Genomic DNA, 21,496 nt, shown 5'->3' with positions numbered 1-21,496 from the left:
TATAGCACAGCAATTCCACTCCTATGTCTATACCCAAAAGAACAGGAAATAGAGACTCGAAGAGATATTTGTATGCCAATGTTCATCGCAGCGTTAGTCATAATAGCCAAAAGGTAGAAACAACCTAAGCATCCATCAATAGAAGAATGGATGAACAAGATGGGGTCTATACATACAATGAAATATTATTCAGCCATAAAAAGAAATAGTTTTGATACAAGCTATAGTATGAATGAACCTTAAAAACATTATGCTAAGTGAAATAAGGTAGACAGAAAAGAACAAATTGTAAATAATTCCACTTATATGAAATAGCTAGAATAGGCAAATTTATAAAGACAGAAGGAACTAGAGGTTACCAAGGTTTGGGGGAAGAGAGGAATGGGGAATTATTCCTTAATGGTTACAGTGTCCCTTTTTGAAGTGATGAAAGATTTTGGAAAGATTCTTGTAGTGGTTTTATTATGAATGTAATTGATGCCACTGAATTGTACTTTTAAAAATTGTTCCTTTATGTCATATATTTTTTTAACTACAATAAAAAGTTAAGATATTGAACTGCCATTTGACCCAGTGATCCCACTTCTAGTAATATATCCTAAGAAGCCTGAAACACCAATCAGAAAGAATATATGTACCCTATGTTCATAGCAGCACTATTTACAATAGCTAAGATCTGGAAACAGCCCAAGTGTCCATCAATAGATGAGTGGATAAAAAAGCTGTGGTACATGTACACAATAGAACACTATGCAGCTGTAAAAAAGATCTCTCATCCTTCAAGATGACACAAGGGACCTGGAGAGTATTATGCTAAGCGAAATAAGCCAGTCAAAGAAAGACAAATATCACATGATCTCACTTATTCATGGAATACAATGAATGAAAAAAGCTGGTGAACAAAATAGACCCAGAGACATAGAAAGGAGTACAGTTCAGACTGACAAACTTCAGGGGCGGGGAGGGATGAGATAAACCAAAGAACTTATATGCATGTATGCGTAACCAATGGACATAGACAACAATGCTTGAGGAGTGGGGTGGTAGGGAGGAGGGTATCCTGGGGGAAAAAGGAGAAACATCTGTAACAAAAATAAATAAATATTTTTTTTTTTTTTAAGTTAAGATAGTATACCCTTTTAATAACTTTATTGATATACCTTCCTTATTTACATTAGCATTAACCAGACAAATTAACACAAAGGCAGGTATAAAAACCATAAAATATTATAAGAAGAAGTTCAAAAACACCAAACCAAGTTTAAAGTTAAACACCCATAACCACTGTTGCTGCTGTGCTAACAACCACCACTGTTATGTCCATGGTAAGCAAACATGGTGCTAGAACCGGCACCAAGAAGACAACAACAGAATGAGAAAGCAAACTTCCATACAATCTCAACAAGCTGGCATATACGGTGCCTAGCCCAACTACAGACAATGGAGCCAGAGCCAGACATAATGGAGAGAAGACAGTTTCGGTTCCATGACTTATACTCTGCCACAGAACACAAATACATGCAAGATCACCTTCTGCTGACACGCAGGCATGCGCTGATGAAATTACTTAGGAAGAAGAATCCTTCTCATAAAGATAGCCTTCTTTCCTCACTGACTCAGTAAAAAGGCACAGGCTAATGAAGGGAAGGCTGGTGTCTGAGAATTATCCCTGGAAGATCTAGTACACGCCAATTATTCCAAGGCATTCAATAGTCTCTCGGCAGCACATATAAATTTAACAAGAATGAAAGAAGCCAAAATGGTCTATCACAGCCTACTGACTCGGGCAAGCAGGAAACCTGGGTGTGTGAACAAGAAAACTCTGGGAAGAGAGGATATCGTGAACTGTTGTGTTGGGAGGAAGTGGGTGGCAGAGAGCTACTAGAGGCAGCAGAGAGATGACAAGCTGGAGGACAGGGTTTCAGGTTCTGCTCCTGGGGGTTGCCTCAGAAAGACCATGCCTTGCATTTTCACTGCCAAAATCGTCCATGGCGGCCGCAGCCCAAACTTCCTGTGCAGGTGTCAGGAAGATCATCCCTGGCCAGCACCTCTGCCCTTCTGGTGTGAGAAAGGGAGGAAAATCTGTGGACATACCCCTGACCCTGAGCATTCACTCTTCCTCCCCTTCTCCTCCAAACCCTCAGGGCTGGTGGATTGTGATCTCAAAAGAAAGCCTTTTCCGGGCACTGCTTTTCCCTAAGGGTGTAACAAAGAAACACTGAATAGAAGCAGACAGCACACAGAAAGGATCAAGAGTAGCTCTCTAGTCCCGGCAGCTCAACCCCTTCCCTAGCTTTAAACTCACTTAGACAGATTAGAATGGGGCGTTCAGCATTCCCCAATGGACATTATCAGAGTAGCTGCCAAACCAACTCAACTTTGAAAGAGTATAACTTCCATAAAAGACATTCAACTAGACAATACAGTATGTGAAGCAGAATACTAAAAAAGTCAGCTCAAGATTTTAAATAAACATAGTAAATACACATAAGGAGAGAGGGAATATGTTAACAATATAAAACAAGAACAAAAGGTAACCAAAGCAAAATAATAAATATTAAAAATGTAATAGCCGAAGTACAGAACCCAATATAAGAGATCAAAGTAGGGTAGACACAGCTGACAAATGATCAGTGAACCGAAAGAGTCAAATGAGGAACCTTCCCAAAGAAATACAAAAAGACAGAGATAGAAAACATAAAACCAAAGGCTAAGAGATGCAAAGAAAGTAGAAGTGCCAGTCTCTAAATAACAAGAATCCCAGAAAAAGAGAAAAACTTAAATGGAGAAGAGGAAATATATGAAGAAATAATAGATGTAAGTTTCTAGAACTCAAAAACGAAGGAAAAGCATAGATCAAAAAAGCAATCAATAATAACACAGAACTAAGATCTGGCCAGAAGTGGGGAAGCCAAAATCTAGAGAGGAGAGGCTAAAGGATGTATGAGAACATGAGAGCACACTAAAATGCTTGTCTTGTTAAATGAAGACACAAATGTTGACAACCTTAAGAATAATAGAGATAAGTATGGTTCATGAGTTAAGGGCATCTATCATAGGAACAAAAATAGGACGTATAACTTGTAAAAGCAGCAGAACAAAATATGAGCTAGCCCATGGAAAGAATAAAAAGAAACAAAAAATAGTCTAAAATATAAAATAACAATTAGCAAGTTTACATTTTTTTAATTGAAAAAGTATATATAAAATAAAAAAGCAAAAATTTCCTAATTAGAACAAGAATTACCATATGTGTAAATTGGTTAAATAAGCTTATTAAAAGATATGGTCTATCAGATTAGATTAAAAAACAAATGCAAAATATATTTATATGCTATCTATAAGGTATACTTAAAGCAAAAACTCACAAAAGGTTGAAAATAAAATGATGAAAAAATATACCAGGCAAGTATGAACCTAAAGAAAGCTGAAGTAGTACCCTGGCTGGTTTGGCTCAGCAGTTAGAACTTCGGCCTGTGGACCAAAGAGTCTCAGGTTCGATTCCCAGTCAAGAGCATGTACATACCTGGGTTGCAGGTTCAATCCCTGGTCCCAACTGGGGACAAGCAGGAGACAACCAATTGATGTCTCTCCCTTTCATCAATGTTTCTCTCTCTCTCTCACTCTCCCTCTCCCTTCCTCCCTCCCTTTCACTCTATGTAAAACTCAGTGGAAAAATATCTTTGGGTGAAGATTAACAAAAGAAAGCTGGAGTAGCAATCTTAATAGTTGACAACATTTAATGTAAATACAGAGATAGAAACAGAAAGAGAGGCACAGAGAGAGCATGAGCAGTAGATAAAAGTGTATGTGTGCATGTGTGTGTGTACATATATAGGAAAGAAAAATAATATATTTATTAAGATATTTATAAAGCTGTACAATGAGAGCTATTACTTTATTCAGTTAAATCAAATACAGAATGCTTTATGCTTTTTAGAAAACTGTAAATTTAGAAAAGAGAAAAGTATGACCAATGGGTTTTAAAGGAGTTCTTTTTTTTTTTAATGGATTGAGAAAAATGAGCTGTATCAGCAGGGAAAAAAAAGTATAATTTTTCTCAAGAAGATTAATTTTAAAAGATGAACAAATTAGCCCAAATATATATATATATAATCTTTCTTCCTGACATGTTGTTAATCACTGTACTTCATCAATTAATGGGCATGTTATACCATCTAGAGTTCAACTGATAATGGCATACAAGGATATATCAAGAACTTACAAAGAAAAATGAAAGGTCTAATAAATAGGGGGTTAGTTTGTGTCATGCTAGATGTTCACATACTTCTTGCTTTGTAAATTTTCTGCAGTCACATGATTTCACTCCCTCAATACACAGCAAATTCCTGATTCACTGGGGACTGTAATTATTTATAACCATATGTATACCCAAATAGAAGGTACTTCAAAACTATCAAAAGCTATCATCTCCAATGTCACCCAGAATTGGGCAAGTCAATTTCCCAGTACTGCTTCAAGAGTCTTAAATTAAAATATAGCATGAAAGTGAGGGGGAAGTCCAGGTGGCATTACTCATGTACAACAGCAAAGAAACGACCACATACGCCTCTTTCCAACATAAGGACTGGATGTCGATTTTGTGTGGATTTTTTTTTTTTTTTTTTTGGAAGCTTTACTAATTATTGACTTCTCCTTGAAGAGGAACTCATGAAATGTCCTTTAGATATATGAAGTAATGTAATCGTTTCTTTTTTCTCTTTAACATGCATTTTTGTAATAAAAAATAGCTTAACTCACATTTTCCATTGTAATGTCATTGGAGGCATTCATCAGGCTCACACTTTTGTCAACAGCTCCAATCCCCACTATGGAATGGGGCTGTGTTACGGAGACCCTAAGAGAGACCTTCTCAGATGGCTCAGCACTAGCTTTACTCCAAAACAGGTTTATCTAAGAAAGGGAGAAAATGGGATTGATTGATTTCACTAGTTAAAGCATTATTTACATGTCTTACCAATAACAGATCAATGACAAAAATCTAGCAAAAATTCTACATTTGCCTTGGCGCAGGGATCATTCTAAAACCATACATAAGCCTTCTCTAGGAAAAGGAACTAAAAAAAACTTTACTCTCACAGTGTTTGCAAGTGATGGAACTTCTCACAACGGCATAAATCTGAATTACCCTTCACTTCTCTCTTCCTTTCTCCATCCCTCACAACTCAGCTCCCAGACAATGCTGAAGAGAAAACAGCAGTATGACACCCGTAATAACTACATAGGAAGAGGAGTAAGTATAGTTCTAGAAATGAAAATAAATATCTAACCAGTTAAGTTTCATGATCTTTTTTCTAAAGAAATATTACATTTCTCAGACTTTACAAATATAGTTTTCTTTTAAACATCATTACCTTAAATCTTACCTTATTTTTAAACACAAGCTGAACAGGAATTTTTAGAACATCATTTATAATTTCCCCATCGTCTTCAATATAATACACAATTACACAGGCTTTTGGAGCCCAAGAATTTTCAGGTATTAAAGAGAAGGTTGTTGAATTTTGCTTGCCTACAGCCACCAACTGTCCCCTGGATACTACCTGAAAAAAATAGTAGTTGAGTTTCATTTTATGCTAACGCTAAAGAGAATGTCAACTGCAGCTACATTTATCATAATTTTAACTAAGCACACACATTATCTACTTCTCAGTCATTTTGATTGCGAGAAAGCCTCCCTGACCAACACAGAGAGTATAAGCTGGGAAACAGAAAAGGATAAGACAAAGCAACACTGACCGAGGCCACAGCAGTAGCTTCATAATCAAGAATCTATTTTTTGCATTATTTACAACAGACAAGATCTGGAAGCAACTTACTTGTCCATTGGTAGACAAATGGATAAAGAGGAAATAGTAGATATATACAATAGAATATTAGTTGGCCATAAAAGGAATAAAATCTTGCCACCTGAGACAACATGACGGACCTAGAGGGCATTAAGCTAAGTGAAATGAATCAGAGAAAGACAAATACCATATGATCTCATGTATATGTGGAATCTAAAGAGCAAAACAAATGAACAAACAAAACAGGAATAAAGTCATAGATACAGAGAACAAATTGATGGTTGCCAGTGAGTGGGGGTGGGGGAATGGGCAAAAAAGATGAAGGGGGTTAAGAACTACAAACTGTCAGTTATAAAAAAAGTCATGGGGATATAAAGTACAGCATAGAAAACACAGTCAGTAATATTGTAATAACTATGACCCTGGCCAGTTTGGTTCAGTGGTTAGAGCGTTGGCCAGTGAACCACAGTGTCCTGGGTTCAGTTCCCGCTAAGGGCATGTACCTTGGTTGCAATTTGTCCCCAGCCCCAGTAGGGGTCGTGTGGGTAGTGGCCAATCGATGTGTCTCTCTCACATCAATGTTTCTCTCTCTCTCTCTCTTCTCCCCTTTCTCCCTCTGGCTCTATCTGAAGATTAATGCAAAAAAGTCCTCAGGTGAGGATTTTAAAAAATACACATATATTATAATAACTATGTATGGTGTCAGATGGGTACTAGTCTTATCAGGGTGATCACTTCATAAGGTATATAACTGTCTAATCACTAATGATGTACACCTTAAACTAATATAATATTGTATACCAACTATAATTTAAAATAAATATATTTTTTAAAATTAGAATGATCTATTTTTCAGTGGAAAGAACACAGAGCATCATTGGAAGACCTGGGTTTACAAAACTACAAAGCTGTGGGCAGCAATTTTCTGTTTTGCTTTTATTACATTTTATTATTTTCTACAATGAAGGTATGTGTCATATCTACTAGAAATTTAAATTTTAAACATAATACAACATTTAATTATCCATCTTACACTGGAAATGCAAATATAAGCAAAAAAGGAAGACAGCTATTGTGATTACAGGCTAAAAAGGCATAAGGCTAAAATTTTAGAATTAATAAGTTTAGTCTAGACATAAGGTAGACACCATTTAAGGTGATTCCATAACAGATCATCAATGTGGATTCTACCACTGATTACCATGTAGCTGAGCTCCTTCAGTTGCTTGTTGCCTCTTACCACCAACTCAAAGGGGGACCCCACCTAGAAAAAACATCTTAATTAATATATACATATTAATGGCATAGAGTATAATGATATTATAATTATCAAGTAATTAGAAGCACTACCTTTATATTTTCATCTCTTGTTTTTAGTTGGATGTACGTTTTACTAGGAGACTTAAATACACCGTGAACTGCCATGCTACTCACACTATTGAGAAAATAGGCCTATAACAAAAGAAAAGGGAGCTATAAATTTTTATCTTTAGCAACACCTTGAGAAAAGATGCTACCTGCTGGACAATTACTGAAAAGCAAATGCACTTTTACTTTTATTTCATGCAAGAAAAATACACTCCCCAGACACTGGGTCTTCATCATTTCATAGCTTACACTATAAACAAGTAACTGCTGTAAAACACAGAACAGGGTCTTCATCATCATGATCTAAGAGGAAAACAAGGCATAGTCCTAACTTATTTCAGAAACAAAGGTATAGTACCAGGAAACACTGTGAGAAGAGAGAATGATATAAAAAAGAATTCCTTTCCTTCCCTCCACAAAACAGAGCTCATTTACAAGCAAGAAATCATATTAGCCCACTTGATCCACCAGAAGTCATAGTAAATCTCAAAAAGGCCACAACCTTGGCAGGGCCAAGTCACCAAAAGAAAGATAACAGGAATGGCTGGAGAGTCTTAGACGAGCCACTCTAGGGAAAGAGCTCAACAACGGAGTATAAATGTAAAAAAATATATTGCTCTTACATTTCAGCTCCTGCCAAAATATAATTTTAAGTGACTGAGAATCAACCTAGGCTGGGAGTTTGGGAGCTTCTCCATCGCAGCTTCAGACTGCTATATTTTACTGTGCTTTTCCAAATGAACGTACAAGGAAGCATTCAATCTAACCCTCAACCACTATCGTTAAATTACTTTTAACACTTTCCCCCATTTTTAGAATTAGAAACGTGTCCGTTCCTGCGCATTTTGACCTCCAACAGATAGAGTGCCTACCACATGATTACAATTTTAATGTTACTGCAGTAACACAATGATGGAAAACAGATGGCACCTTTAATTGTAGCTGAGTAGAATCATCCAGGACTGGGAATTCTATCTTAAAGATTCCATTTTGGGGGACAGTATAGTTCATGGTCTGGACAGCTTCTATGTCCTGATGTCTACTGTTCCATCTGCTCCCGTACTCTGTAAAGTTTCTCTGTGCCACTGTTATGACTATGTTATTTATTCTTTCTTCAAGAGTCAGTTGCTTGCCATCAGAACGGGTTACCTTCACCTAGTTGTCAAAACACAACATTTTAAAAACAGGTAACAAGAGAAGCAAAGGATTTAAGTTCAGTTGAATCCAGTTTCCATCCATGCTAATCCTATAAAACCGAGCTCGCACAATAAGTGGCACCCTAACTTCCAGACTAAGTGGTCTCCCTCAGAGGCATCTGGCACCACCGACACTTCCTTCTTGCTCTTATGACTTCTCTGGCCTTCAGTGGCTCCACAACAGCCCCCTTTACTCCACACCCCTCCTCTCCATCCTCAGTGCCCTTTCCCTCTCCCTAAGTATGGGGAGTTGTCAAGGCTAAATTATCAGTAATCTGTTCTTCTGCCTTCCTGTTGCCATCCATATCTTGCTCTGGAACTCATACTCAATACCTCCAAGAGCCTGCAGGATGTTTCTACTCGTTTATCCTTGTCATCTCAAATTCAGTACATTCCTATTTTTGCTAACACCGCAATTTTAACCTTCACTTTACAAAAGCTTCAATGTAGTAATTTATATCTAACTTATATTGCTTATCAAATAAATTTTGAGGAAAATATTTTTGTTAGAAACTACCTTCTTAGAAAAACTAGGCAAAGGTGATTTGAAAACAATTCTATGTACCTCATATATCCAAGTAGGAAAAGTAAGCTATCTACTTTTGGCTTCAATGTTTTTGAAAAGCACTGAAAAAATATCATTTTGCATTTTATTTTATTAAATTGACTTTAATGCTCATAGACCGTTCATAAACATGCTAACTTACAGTGGCTGAGAAGTTCAGAGATGGCTTCAAGACAGTAGCATAATCAAAAAAGTCAATGATGTAATCATGCTGCTTGAAGAATACATTGGAGCTTGCATTTCTTGAGATACCTGTTTGGGAAATTGCATTATGTAAAAAGCAAAAGTTATAGTTCACCAACAGCTTCTATCCACCAAATTTCTCCATCTGAGCTTATTCTCCAAGGGGTTAAGATATCAGGGCACAAAAGCCTCATTCCCACATCGGCTTCTGGGCCTATCGTGTCCTCTGGATCCCTTCTGAGCACCATTACCGTCATCCCCAACAGATTGAGGCCAGTGACAGAATACTCTTTTGCTCTTTGGCAGATTGGTGAAAGCTGTTGAAATGGCAACAGAAAGATCCAAGTAATTAACCTTTATTTTATTATTAAAAGAGAGAACTGTCAGGTGTGATTTCAGAAGATGTCAAGTGATTTGAAAAAAAAGGAGGAGGAGGAGGTTAGTCAGCTGAAAAGGAGGTAAGCCTTTTCATGTAGTTTTCAGGCTGAAAATAAAGAATAGAAATGGAAAAAATTACAAATATTTATCACATGTGGTTGAAGTACAGACTTTTATAGAAAATAAGTTTCCTCTTCTTGATGAAAACATTCTGCATGCTGGACTAATGAACACTCGTGACAATTTCAGCATTAAACAGCATCTTCAGAAAGGCAGTGGTGTTCCCAAATAAATGTGCTAGTTATGACAGAAAGAGGCTAGAGCGGCACCGCATACATAGCTTTACCTTCGCTTCAAAGTCTACAAACCTGTAAGTGATTCTGTCACTGTGGCTAAAATTTCTACCGGCCCAGGGGAAGACGGAGACAGGTGTTCAGAAAGCTGATCTGAAAAATCCATTACCTTTTTCATCTCTTCATCATTAAAAGAGAAGTTTGCAGATCCATTTATCTGTTTTGTTAAAAAATTTCAGTTTTATTCTTCATTTTAGCAATCCAATTTTTAGAAATAAAACTCAAACTAAGTCACATCAAATAATATGATGGCTCTGATTCCATTGTAATCACTATCAAAGGGTAAATTCTCATCTGTCCAATGCCAGAAAGCTTCTTTTTCCTTACACTCAATTTTTTTGTTAATTCAGTACAAATCTTATTTCTAGAAAAAGCATGCTTATAGTTTTCCCCATTACAAGTTATAAGATATCTACAAAAGTTACCTTAAATTTTTTTGTAATATTTTTCTTCACACCCCAAAAAGATAAAGGTAAAAATGTAAGTGTTACATCTCCTTTCACGGGCTTCCCGTATGTATACCTGAAAAATATTAAATGGGTTTTTTTTCCACATTTCCAACTTGATATTATCAAACTAACACAATTAAAAATATTACTTTCAATAGCATGTACTGGCAATACAACTTAAAAAGAAATATATTAAGACATACTCTTACCACAAATTTTCAAAACTAAACATAGCTAAGAAATGTCCTTAATCAGTGGTGATCCTTGGTATTACATCTCCCAAATAAGATGACTTTTAACTACAACACCTTAAAACAGTTCCTAGAACACACGTTACCCGGGCTCTAACCATTTCAGAGACCCCAGAGAAAATCTGATTGTAAGTAGAAGTGATAGTTTCCTGCTAAGAGATTTTTTTTTAATCCTCACCCAAGGACATTTTTGCATTTATCTTCAGACAGAGCAGGAGGGAGAGAGGGGGAAAGAGAGAGAGAGAAACATCGATGTGAGAGAGACACATTGAGTGGTCACTACCTGCACGACCCCAACCAGGGCCAGGGACAAACTGCAACCGAGGTACATGCCTTTAGCGGGAACCAAACCTGGGACTCTCTGGTCCATGGGCCAACGCTCTAACCACTGAGCCAAACTGACCAGGGCAGCTCAGCCATTTTTAAAAGATTATAAAAGACTTTCATTCCAGAAATTTGGACCGGCCCATTAGCTGCGTGCATGCCTAGTAGACTTCACAGTTTTTGAACATTTTAAAATGTTACTTGAAACTGCAATCACCACAGCCCATAGCTGTTTGTTTCAACCAGAAGGACTTATTAGAGTATAGACCAAACATGCTAGGACACCAAACGGGCTCGTAGCTCTCAAAATTGGGGGTTTTTGCATGAAAATTAAAAAAAAGAGTACAATGTTGTTGTTGTTTTTAATCCATAGTACCAAAATTATCTTCTTGATCTCTGCTGCTTTGCATTCTATGTATTAATTGTATCCCCTCTCATGATGAGAAAGTCTCTTCATGTGAAGGAGAGGCAATCTTTGGTAAACTATTTTACTGCCAGGAAGCCTTTTTTAAATGTGTTTCCTGGGTTCCTTCCATGTCTATTGTGAAATGCTGAGCCAAACATGGAAGTCAATTTTGCTTTGCACTCTGTAAATCAAACAGCAGTTCCTGCTTCCTGAATCCATTAGTTGAACACAGAAACTATCTGGATCAACTCAACTCAAATCAATGGAAAAATATAGCGTACTCAAAATTAAGAATAAAATAAATCAATCGTCAAATGTGCCACCCTTCCAAATGACAGCAGTAAAGTTAGTGGAAACCTTAGTTAGCAATTTCAGTATCAAATTCATTCACTCAAAATAGATTCCTCAAAACCTAACATTGCTATACCTGTTGAAGTTTAAATAAATGCATAACTAGAGTACCAGAACACTGTATTTCAAAAGAGTTATTTCACATGATAGTACAGGGAGCTTGAAAGTCCAGACATAATTTAAAGTATTCTCAGACACAAATATTTTTATTTAAATGAGAAGCAGATTTAGCTTCCCAAACCCCATGCTGATTATAATAATTGTATAACAAGGATATTGACTGTTATTGTCCTAAATAGAATCTCGAAGCATTTGGGATACACTAATTTTTCAGAAGTAGTAGTTGGACAAATCAAAGATATTCTTTTTTTTTTTTTTCTTTTGGAAAAAAGCCATAGCACAAAAGGTTTATAAAATGATACCTAAAAATGTGAAAAAGATGTTTCTCCTCATCTTTTATTTTTATGTCATTTCCAGGATACAATATGCCTCAATTCTTCAAAAAATAAATACATTTTAATAAACCTTGGGTTAAATAATATTTTTAAATTTCTACTATCTGCTGAGTTATGGAAGTAACTAGCTGCATGCTATGTTATTTTCTTTATAATTCTCTAGAACCCACTATGGTCAATGGAAAATAATCTATTATTTATTTTAATAAGGTGGGTATGGTGAGCACACGTTCACATTACAGCTAATAAATGCAAATTTTTATTCATTCAGTTAAAGATTTCAAAACTAAAAGAACACTGTTAACCTTCTTTGGGCAATTTTCAGCAATGCTTTGTACATTAACCATGCTTAGATGAGACAGATGGCTACTAGCAAAAAAGTAGCCTACATTGTTGATCATTTACTCATAATGACTATAATAGCTATTATGAAACATTTTTAAATCATCTGTTTATAACTTAATAACAATCATCCAAGTGGTAAGACAAAACTCATCTCTCATCTTTCAAAATACACCCAAGGAACAACTGGATTTCAAGCCCTACTCCCTACTCCCTAATTCTGTGTCAAGACCAACCCCACCATCCATGTAACTCAAGTTGGCTCATTTCAAATAGTAGGCTTTTGACTGGGCATGAAGGCCTCTGCTGGGCTACATGGAGCTTGGAACTAAAACCTTAGGGATCACATTGTTTACCCACTTGTTTTTTCAATAAGTATTTCTTGGATGCCTACTCCATGGCTAGCACTGTACTAGGCACCAAGATGTAGTAGTAAGCAAGACCAGACCCACCTTCAAAGCGGTGGACTAGCAAACAGCAGCACTGTGCAACTGCAGCTGTGAGAGGTATAAAGACAGAGGGTTAGGGGCAAGTAGCCAGCCTTGAAACAGCCTATGTAAAGGCCTTGTGGTCAGAAAAAGCACTTCGCACTCTTTGAAGCATAAGTAACATTTGGGAATAGAGTTTAGGAAGCTAGAGAAGGGGCTGGGTAGGATGTTTCAAAAGACATGAAACTAGAAGAGAACTTTGTAAGATATCCTAAAAATGTGAACTTCGTCCTCAAATCAATGGTCTGAACAAATGAGTCAAAATTGATTTGTCTTTAGCCCAAAAAAAGGGAGAGGAAGAAGATGGGGAGGAGGGAGAGGGAAGGGAAAGAGGAGAGAGACTGAGAGGAGGAAGACAACAGCAAGAACTCTGCATGATTCAGTGTAGAGAAAAGACTGGAAAGGGCAAACGTGAAATCAGGAAAAACTTAAGAAACTACAGCCGTAATTGAGGAGAGAAAGATTATGTTGGCCTGAGTCAAAAAAGTGGCATTGGAGATGGATTTGAAAGATATTAAGAGTTAAAAGCAATAGCATTGGATGCTGATTAGATGTGGGGTCTGAAGGAGCAGGAAGAGTGTAGCTGCCTGGGGCAGTCCACCAAGATAGGACACAGAAAAGCATCAAATTCAGGGGAAGATGTGTTTCGCTTAAAGAATCTGTGGGATACCCAGTGGGCGAAGACACGAGGATCTGCATCTCAATACAGAAATATGGGCTAGAGATATAGATTCAGGTGTCACCAATGTACAAACAGTAGCAGAAGCCCAGGCCGTGGAGAAGAAAATCCAATATGTAAAGAAGGAAGAGAGCGGAAGGTGGAACTCAGAGAAACAGGAACTTTTAAAAGATGGGCAGAAGGGAGTTGCCTGCAAAGAGTCTCAAAGGAGTAGCCAAAAGGGGGGGGGGGGGATGGGAGAAGACAACAATGTCCAATGCTCCAAAGCGGGGAGAAAAGGTAAAAGGAGTTTCAATGGCATGATGCAGGGTGAAAGGCAGATTGTAGGGGCTGAAGAATGAATGGGATGGACGTGAAAAAGTTAACTCTAAGTGAGCTGTGAAGAGGTGAAGGCAGGGCAGCAGCTGGAAGGAGACATGAGGTTCAAGGAGGGTTTGTTTCTTATAAAGACAGATATGTTTAAACACATAGTGAAGATGCCTTTGAAGAACCAAATGGAACAAATGGAAGAAATCAAGACACAGGTGAGAGAGGAAGTGGGACTGGGAGCCTCTGACAGGAGGCAGCATCCACGGCCTACGTGCAGGGAGAACAGATGTTGCTCTCCTTATGACAGACACAGGATCATCATCTTCATTCCCACATTTTCTGGGACACGATATTTATAAAGTGGGCCTATGCCCATTTTTATAGACTTAAAGAGGACCCTGCCGATCAAAAGATTTCATTAACCTGTTGCAAAGTTGCACATTATATCCTCAGTCTGGATGAAAGCAGAGCCTCCTGAAACTGCACTGGTGGGCCTGGCACTCATGACAGCTGGGGCCGAGGGGATGTTTACTCCTCTGGGGCGAGGGGCCCAGGCCTTGCAGATGGTGACACAGAATATCGCACTGCCCTGGGACAGAACTACCTTTCTTTGCCACAACCACAGACATCATCCCTAGACGACGGAAGCTTGAAAGAAGATTTGGAATGGACTATTATGAGAACTAGCCAGATCTGAGAACTTCCGATGGCAAAACAGGCTCATATGCTCACTTCAGCACAGGTACTAAAATTGGAACGATACAGAGAAGATTAGCACGGCCCCTGTGCAAGGATGATACTAATTCGTGAAGCCTTCCATGTTTTTAGATCTCAGAGGGGAGAGGGGTGGAGGGGACAGGAAGAGATTAACCACAGAACATATATGCATATATGCATAACCTAACCCATGGACACAGACAAGAGTGTGGGGAAGGCCTGGGGTGGGGTGGGGGCTGGGTGGAGGAGGAAAAGTGGGAGGGAAGGGGCACAACTATAATACTCAACAATAAATAAAAATTTTTTTAAATAAGTAAAAAAAGAGGCTCACTACCTACCACAGACAAAGCAAATGTACTGAGGGCTTTTTGGTGCATGAACGTCACTAGGTTAAAGTCCCCGGTCACTCAATCAAACATAAGTCTAGGTGTTGAGATGAGGGTATTTTATAGTTGTGATTCAAGTTCATAATTAGCTGGTTTAAGTAGAAGAGATTATCCTACATAATCTGGGTGGGCCTGATTCAATCTGTTGAAAAGCCTTAAGAGCAGATTTAATACTTCCTTAGGGAGGAAGAAATTCTGCCTCCGGACATCGGCCCACCAGAGTTCCAGCCTGCCCCTCCTGAGGGCCTGCTCTGAGGATTTTGGATGTGCCTAGCCAACTCCCACAATCACGTAAGCTAATTACTTGCAACAAACCTTACTGTGTATCTCCTACTCATTCTACTTCTGTGATAGAAACTTGACTGCTACACACACTAAGGAAGATGATGAAAATAAAATGTGGTGAACACTAACGAAGTGCCAGAGGGCCATCACAATTGCCATGTCTCTCTCAGCCGGTCCTACTTCAAAGAGGCTCAACAAAGGAGAATCAGGATGAAACCACCAGGGTTCTTACTGGGCTAGGGGGAGAAGGGTGTCAGTGGTGTGACACCAGGGGATCTACACCTCCTGAAATGGTATATAAAATTTTCTGAAGTTACCAGATTTTAAGAGCCACTGTTTTAACCAACTGTGTTTAATCCCTGGCAAAGCCCTGAAAACCAAAAACAGAAGCAAAGATAATATCCACACCAACTTACCCCATGCAAACAGTGATGGTCTGTGTGGATTCACACTAAGTTTTACAAGCCTTAGTCAAAGCACTCAAAATAAAACCCACACAGAAGGCTTAACCTTCCGCTAAGATCAAGGGCAAGATCATTATGTAAAATGTGGGCATTTGTATGTTTTCTCAACCACAAATCCATCCACAGTACCCAAATTCACTTTGGAACATGGGCAGAAGACGAGTTTGGCGTACAAATGGTAGACATGATTTTCCCCTTGTGTCACATGGGTTTCACATGATCTTTGGCCGGATAGAATCTAAAGCAAGAGTCCTCAGAACATTGTCGTCTGTGGATACCTCTGCCAGGAGACTGACGGCCCTTCGCTTGCCATGGCCACAAACCCTTCCAAGAGGACACGGTGCTGAGACAGCAGTGAGATGAGGTCCAGTTTTTATCATTTGTTACAAGTAAATTCTGAAACTCAATAAATCTCAGAAATCAAAGTACGGATATTGACACACCAAAGATAAAAGCGACGAGAGATCAGTCCTGGATTACTTGAGGGCAAGCCCCACCTGTCATTTTGAGAACCGCTAATCTGAGCCTATACTTTTTTTTTTTTAATGTTACGTCTAGATATTTCAGGGTTTCTTTTCCTTTTGTTAAATTTATTGGGGTGACATTGGTTAATAAAATTATATAGGTTTCAAGTGTATAATTCTATAATACATCATCTGTATATTGCATTGTGTGCCCACCACCCAAAGTGAAATCTCCTTTGATCACCAAATTCTCGACCCCCTCTACCCTTCACTACCTCCCCTTTTCCTCTGGTAACCAGCACACTGTTGTCTGTGTCTATGAATTTGAGAACTGCTAGTCTGGAACTGTGAGGATGCTGTTTGTCTCAGTAAAACCAAATGTTATGCTGTTTGAGCCAGTAGATAGCATCATAAGAGCCACTACACATCTGTGGGTTGGAAGTCTCAGTGTATGTGTGCTGAAATGAATAGTGAGTGTGGATTATTTACTCATATGCTAATTTCAATAAGACAACCAAATCCCTTCCCCAAGATTCAACCTCCATCATTAACAGAGACAAAATTAGGATTTAAGAAGAGGTAAATTGCCTCCATCCATCCATACTAGAATGAGAATAAAGGTCCATTTAAAAAAAAAAACAAAAAATCTTGCATAATCCATAATGTAAATCCCTTGACTAGTCTTGGAAAGACACTAGTCTACGGAAAAAATTTAGGACTGGAACAACTTGGAAGCAAAGACCTGTGCAGACAAGTTCCATGCTCAACTGTTTATTATTTGTTTCCTGCCCATTAAGGTATCTTAATAAGCAGAACATTGTGCTAATATTCTGTGGGATGTAATGAGTTCTTTGTCACAGTTTTATAACAGCTTATAGTCATAAAAAATGATACTCACTTTGCTGTGACAGTACCACGTAAACTCTTAGAATTTAAAGAACAATATAATGGCATCTGTAGAGCAACTTCAAATTTCGGTAACACTGGAAAAAAAAGAATAAATATTTTAAAGAATCTATTTTCCTACCATTCACAGCTTGACAAAATCACAAATAGAATTGCTCTAAAGGAGTCGATAATTGGTACTCCGGAAACTGGGTTCATTATGATCCAAATACACATTAAGGCGCAGGTGAAAAGTACTTCTGTTCACCCAAAATCAGAAATCCCTGCAAAGCTAGGGACTAGGCAGTGACAGTGAGGGCCGGTTGCTGTGGACACTTGTGTCAGTGGAAACTTCCGTTGGTAGAATCTAAAATGTATCCAGAACCCTAGATTCAAAGGCATCTGAGTGCTAAAAGGCCAGGTTTTTATTCAGCTGTGACCCATCAGTGTGGCCTGACTACTTGATACACCACTTCCATATCGCTTGGTAAACAGCTACATTCAGAGCAGCCCTTCCCTCTGACCTTTCAGCAATTCGGTTACTAAAAGCACATTCTGGGACCCCAAGACTCTCCTTTGTCTGCACGATGTCACCTATGCAGTCACAGAGAGTCCCTGTCCTGTGAGACAAAGGCAAATCCAGGGACAGTCTAATGTAACAGATGGCTATAAAAAGAAAATTGTGTAGAATTTCTAGTTGATAACTATGATATGACTGCAAAATAATGATTTTTTTTTCTTGTGGCAGGTACTGATAGGTAATTCTAAAATCAGAAACTCCTAGTTAGGTCAGCTTTATATAATTAAGATATAAAATATCTTATCATGCCCTGCCCGGTTTGGCCCGGCGGTTAGAGCATTGGCCCGCGGACCAGGGAGTCCCGGGTTCGGTTCCTGCTAAGGGCATGTACCTTGGTTGCAGTTTGTCTCCAGCCTCGGTTGGGGTTGTGTGGGTGGTAAACCAATCGATGTGTCTCTCTCACATCGATGTTTCTTTCTCTCTCTTCCCCCCGCTCTCCCTTCCACTCTGTCCGAGAGCCTGGGAACTGGCACCAGGCAAACTGCTCAGCCGTTACCTCGCTTACCCAACCGAAACTCCCTCCCTGTTTCAGGAACTGTTTGCCCCGAACTCATAGATCAACTCCTGTCCCATTCTCCTGTCCTAGTCCAGGAACTGTTTGCTCTGGGACAATAGACTCACATTCCAGGGGCCCCCATGCGTAGCCCCTCAGGACCTAACCCTAAGAACAAGTTCCCGCTGCCACAGGCGCAGATATAAAAATCACAAACCCCAGCATCGGGCGCGGCTTCTCGGACTCGACCCCCGGAGTCTGTGAACCCGCCCGGAGTGTACCCAGTAAAGCCTGATTTCTGCTTATTCGGCTGTTTGGCTCTTCGGTTTCTTCCCACCTCCCACCGGCGGCGCCTGGCTACCTTACACACTCTATCTGAAGATAAATGCAAAAAATGTCCTTGGGGAGGATATATATATATATATATATATATGTATATATATATATATATATCTTATCAATATTACTACTATTTGATATAAAGAACTCCCCCACAATATATAAAATTTTTGTTTCCTTTCATTGGACAGAAATATTTCTTTCTCTAACTTCACTGACCAAAGAAATAGATCAGTCTCATAAAAAGGCATCTCACCACCCAGCCAGTGAGGCTTAGTGGTTGATCCATGCACCAAGGGGTCACCAGTTTGATTCCCGGCCAGGGCACATGCCCAAGTTGTGGGCCAAATCCCCAGTGGGGGGCATGCAGGAGGCAGGCAATCGATGTTCTCTCTCATTGATGTTTCTATCTCTCTCTCCCTCTCCCTTCCTCTCTCTCTAAAATCAATAAAGGAAAACTTTTATTTTTTTTTTAAAGGCATCTCACCTTTCTATCAACACAAGGGAAGTATCAAGGAAGCCAATGGGTCAACAACATAGGGTACACCTCCAGCTCCAAACCAAGCTAAAGACCTTGGTGTGCCAAGACTCCTGGACTCTAAACCAGTCTAGGATTAGAGAGTCAATAAAACCATCTGGATTAACTGTGACCTTCCTCCAAGGTTCTTCACCAACACAGAAGTTAGGGGACACTCAGAGGTAGAATTTCCTTAGAACAGAGAAATTCAAAAGTCCCCTCCTCAAACATTATAGGCTGGCAATCAATTCCCCACCTCCATTATTCTCCATTCAGCAACATATCACCTCCCAGCACCACCTCTATGTGAAATGAAAATAGCCTATAAAAACCTTGGCCACCCTTGATTTATTCTTCTAAATCAGGGCTGTCAAAAAATAAGATAAAATGAAACCAGGCCGGTTTGGCTCAGCGATTAGAGTGTCGGCTTGTGGTCCAGAGAGACCCGGGTTTGGTTTCCACTAAGGGCACGTACCTCGGTTGTAGTTTGTCCCCAGCCCTGGTTGGTCATGCGGGTGGCAGCCACTCAGTGTGTCCCTTTCACATCCATGTTTCTCTCTCTCTTTCTCTCCCTCCCACTCTATCTGAACAAAAAATGGAAAAATGTCCTCAGGTGAGAATAAAAAAAAAAAATTATAAAATGTGAGCTACACCATGTAATTTTACATTTCTAGTAACCACATTTTAAAAGTTTGGGGAAAATGGTGAAATTAATTTTTGTAATATTTTACTAAACTACATATCCAAAATATTATCATTGCATCACATAATCAATATGAAAAAATACTGTGCTATTTGTCTTTCTTATCTGTGTGCTAGGTCTTCAAAATGCTGCATTCCGCACACTCAGAGCACATCTCCATGCGGACCAGCCACGTTTTGAGTGCCCAGCAGCTACACGTGGTGAGTGACCCCAAACTGGACAACAGAGTTGTCCACCTTACACAGCCTCTGAGGCTGCTCCGTGCTCCAACGGCAAAGTTGAGTAGTTATGACAGAGACGTATAGCCCACAGAGCCTAAGATATTACTATCTGGGTCTTTTTTTTTTTTTTAATTGCTGGTCCCAGTTGCAGTTGATTATGAGACTTAGCTGGGATAACGGGGTACGAGCCACGTGGAAGCAGAGCCAGCCAGGTGGAAGCAAACCACTTTCCAGAGTTCCTAAAGCTGATCGAAACACAATCTCACACAGTAACACAAATCAAAGGAAAAAGCCCGTGTATGACCTCAAAATAGCTGTTCAAATGAAAACTAACACTAGAGCCTATGCGTTCGCTCTCCTCTTTCCTTCCTCTCCCTCCACCAACCAAACGGGTGGGGCGCGCTGTTTTGTTTTTGTTTTTCATTTTTTGTTCAGATAGAGTGGGAGGGAGGGAGAGAGAGAGAAACATCGACATGAAAGGGACACATCGAGTGGCTGCCACCCGCATGATCCAACCCGGGCCGGGGACAAACTGCAACCGAGGTACATGCCCTCAGCAGGAACCGAACCCCGGTCTCTCCTGACCGCTGACGCTCTAACCGCTGAGCCAAACTGTGCAGGGCAATTGCGCTATTTTTATCTGTGTAAGTTTAACTGCATGTTATAAATGTGGCACCTGCAAGAGGATATACCCTAGTGAGACTGTCCCCACCAGCGCCTATCGGATGAAAACTTGGGGAAATAGTTGATGATATGTTTAAAAAAACACCACACAAAATTATAAACATTCAACAAAGAAGAAAAACAGAATAATTGTGCATAAGAAATAGACTAGCATAGTGGAACTACAGGGCACCTTTCCCTCCTTTATTCTTTATAATGATCTTTTATAACTTTCACTTTTACAAAGGAAAAAATGATTACATCTATAAAAAACATCAAGATTTTACCTCCACTGGGATTTTTACTTAAATAACACATCTTTTGGAAATTTCTCTTATCTCTGTGGAAAGTAATAAATGTGTTTTCCTTCCAAATAAATTGAAGAACTCTTACCATATTCTGAAACCTGGAATAATTGATGATATGTCTGGTCCTGTTGAGAGGAAGAAAAAAAAATGATAAATATATGAGTTCTTATTTAATTATTTTGCTTGCTTACATACCTCACAAAAAGATTTTGGGGGGGGGGGATTAATTATATTTACAATGATTTAATGAAGAAAACAGTTTATTTTCATTTGTAGAAGTTTATTTTTAGTCATTTTTAACATGAAGTCTGTGAGATTTTATGAGTTTTTCTTGCCAGTTCACTAACATAAAACAGTGACATGACTCTATAATTCACTGTAGGTCATTTAAACAGGCTTCATCTGACTCCCACCATTTGTGAAATGAGAACTACATTAAATTAGATGATGCAGGAATTTATGAGGCAAGGACAACAGGAAAGGACTTCAAATTTGTTTTGTAGATCACTATAAAAAAAGGCAAAAATGAAGTTACACATAATTAAAATATTTACAAATAATCAA

The 21,496-nt window shown here is 38.9% G+C and overlaps 1 protein-coding gene and 1 non-coding gene across 2 annotated transcripts in view; one reads left to right on the top strand and one right to left on the bottom strand.

Moving 5' to 3' along the window:
• CD109 (CD109 molecule) overlaps window positions 1-21,496 on the bottom strand; it is a 110,869-nt gene that overhangs the window by 38,868 nt on the left and 50,505 nt on the right. The window contains exons 6-15 of the mRNA XM_036249359.1: window positions 21,018-21,057; window positions 17,122-17,206; window positions 10,279-10,375; window positions 9,869-10,010; window positions 9,082-9,191; window positions 8,109-8,333; window positions 7,161-7,262; window positions 7,012-7,074; window positions 5,388-5,564; window positions 4,762-4,914 (exon numbers count right to left, since the gene is read on the bottom strand). Of these exons, the coding sequence (XP_036105252.1) occupies window positions 4,762-4,914; window positions 5,388-5,564; window positions 7,012-7,074; window positions 7,161-7,262; window positions 8,109-8,333; window positions 9,082-9,191; window positions 9,869-10,010; window positions 10,279-10,375; window positions 17,122-17,206; window positions 21,018-21,057 (1,194 nt within the window). The remainder of the gene's footprint in view (window positions 1-4,761; window positions 4,915-5,387; window positions 5,565-7,011; window positions 7,075-7,160; window positions 7,263-8,108; window positions 8,334-9,081; window positions 9,192-9,868; window positions 10,011-10,278; window positions 10,376-17,121; window positions 17,207-21,017; window positions 21,058-21,496) is intronic.
• On the top strand, window positions 14,632-14,733 carry LOC118622053. Its single transcript, XR_004957892.1, has one exon. It is a non-coding gene; the product is annotated as a U6 spliceosomal RNA (small nuclear RNA).

This window comes from Molossus molossus, unplaced genomic scaffold (genome assembly GCF_014108415.1).
Source record: "Molossus molossus isolate mMolMol1 unplaced genomic scaffold, mMolMol1.p scaffold_m16_p_8, whole genome shotgun sequence".
Taxonomy (NCBI): Eukaryota; Metazoa; Chordata; class Mammalia; order Chiroptera; family Molossidae; genus Molossus; species Molossus molossus.
The sequence above is the reverse complement of the archived record's forward strand: the minus strand, read 5'-3'. Positions and strand labels throughout refer to the sequence as shown.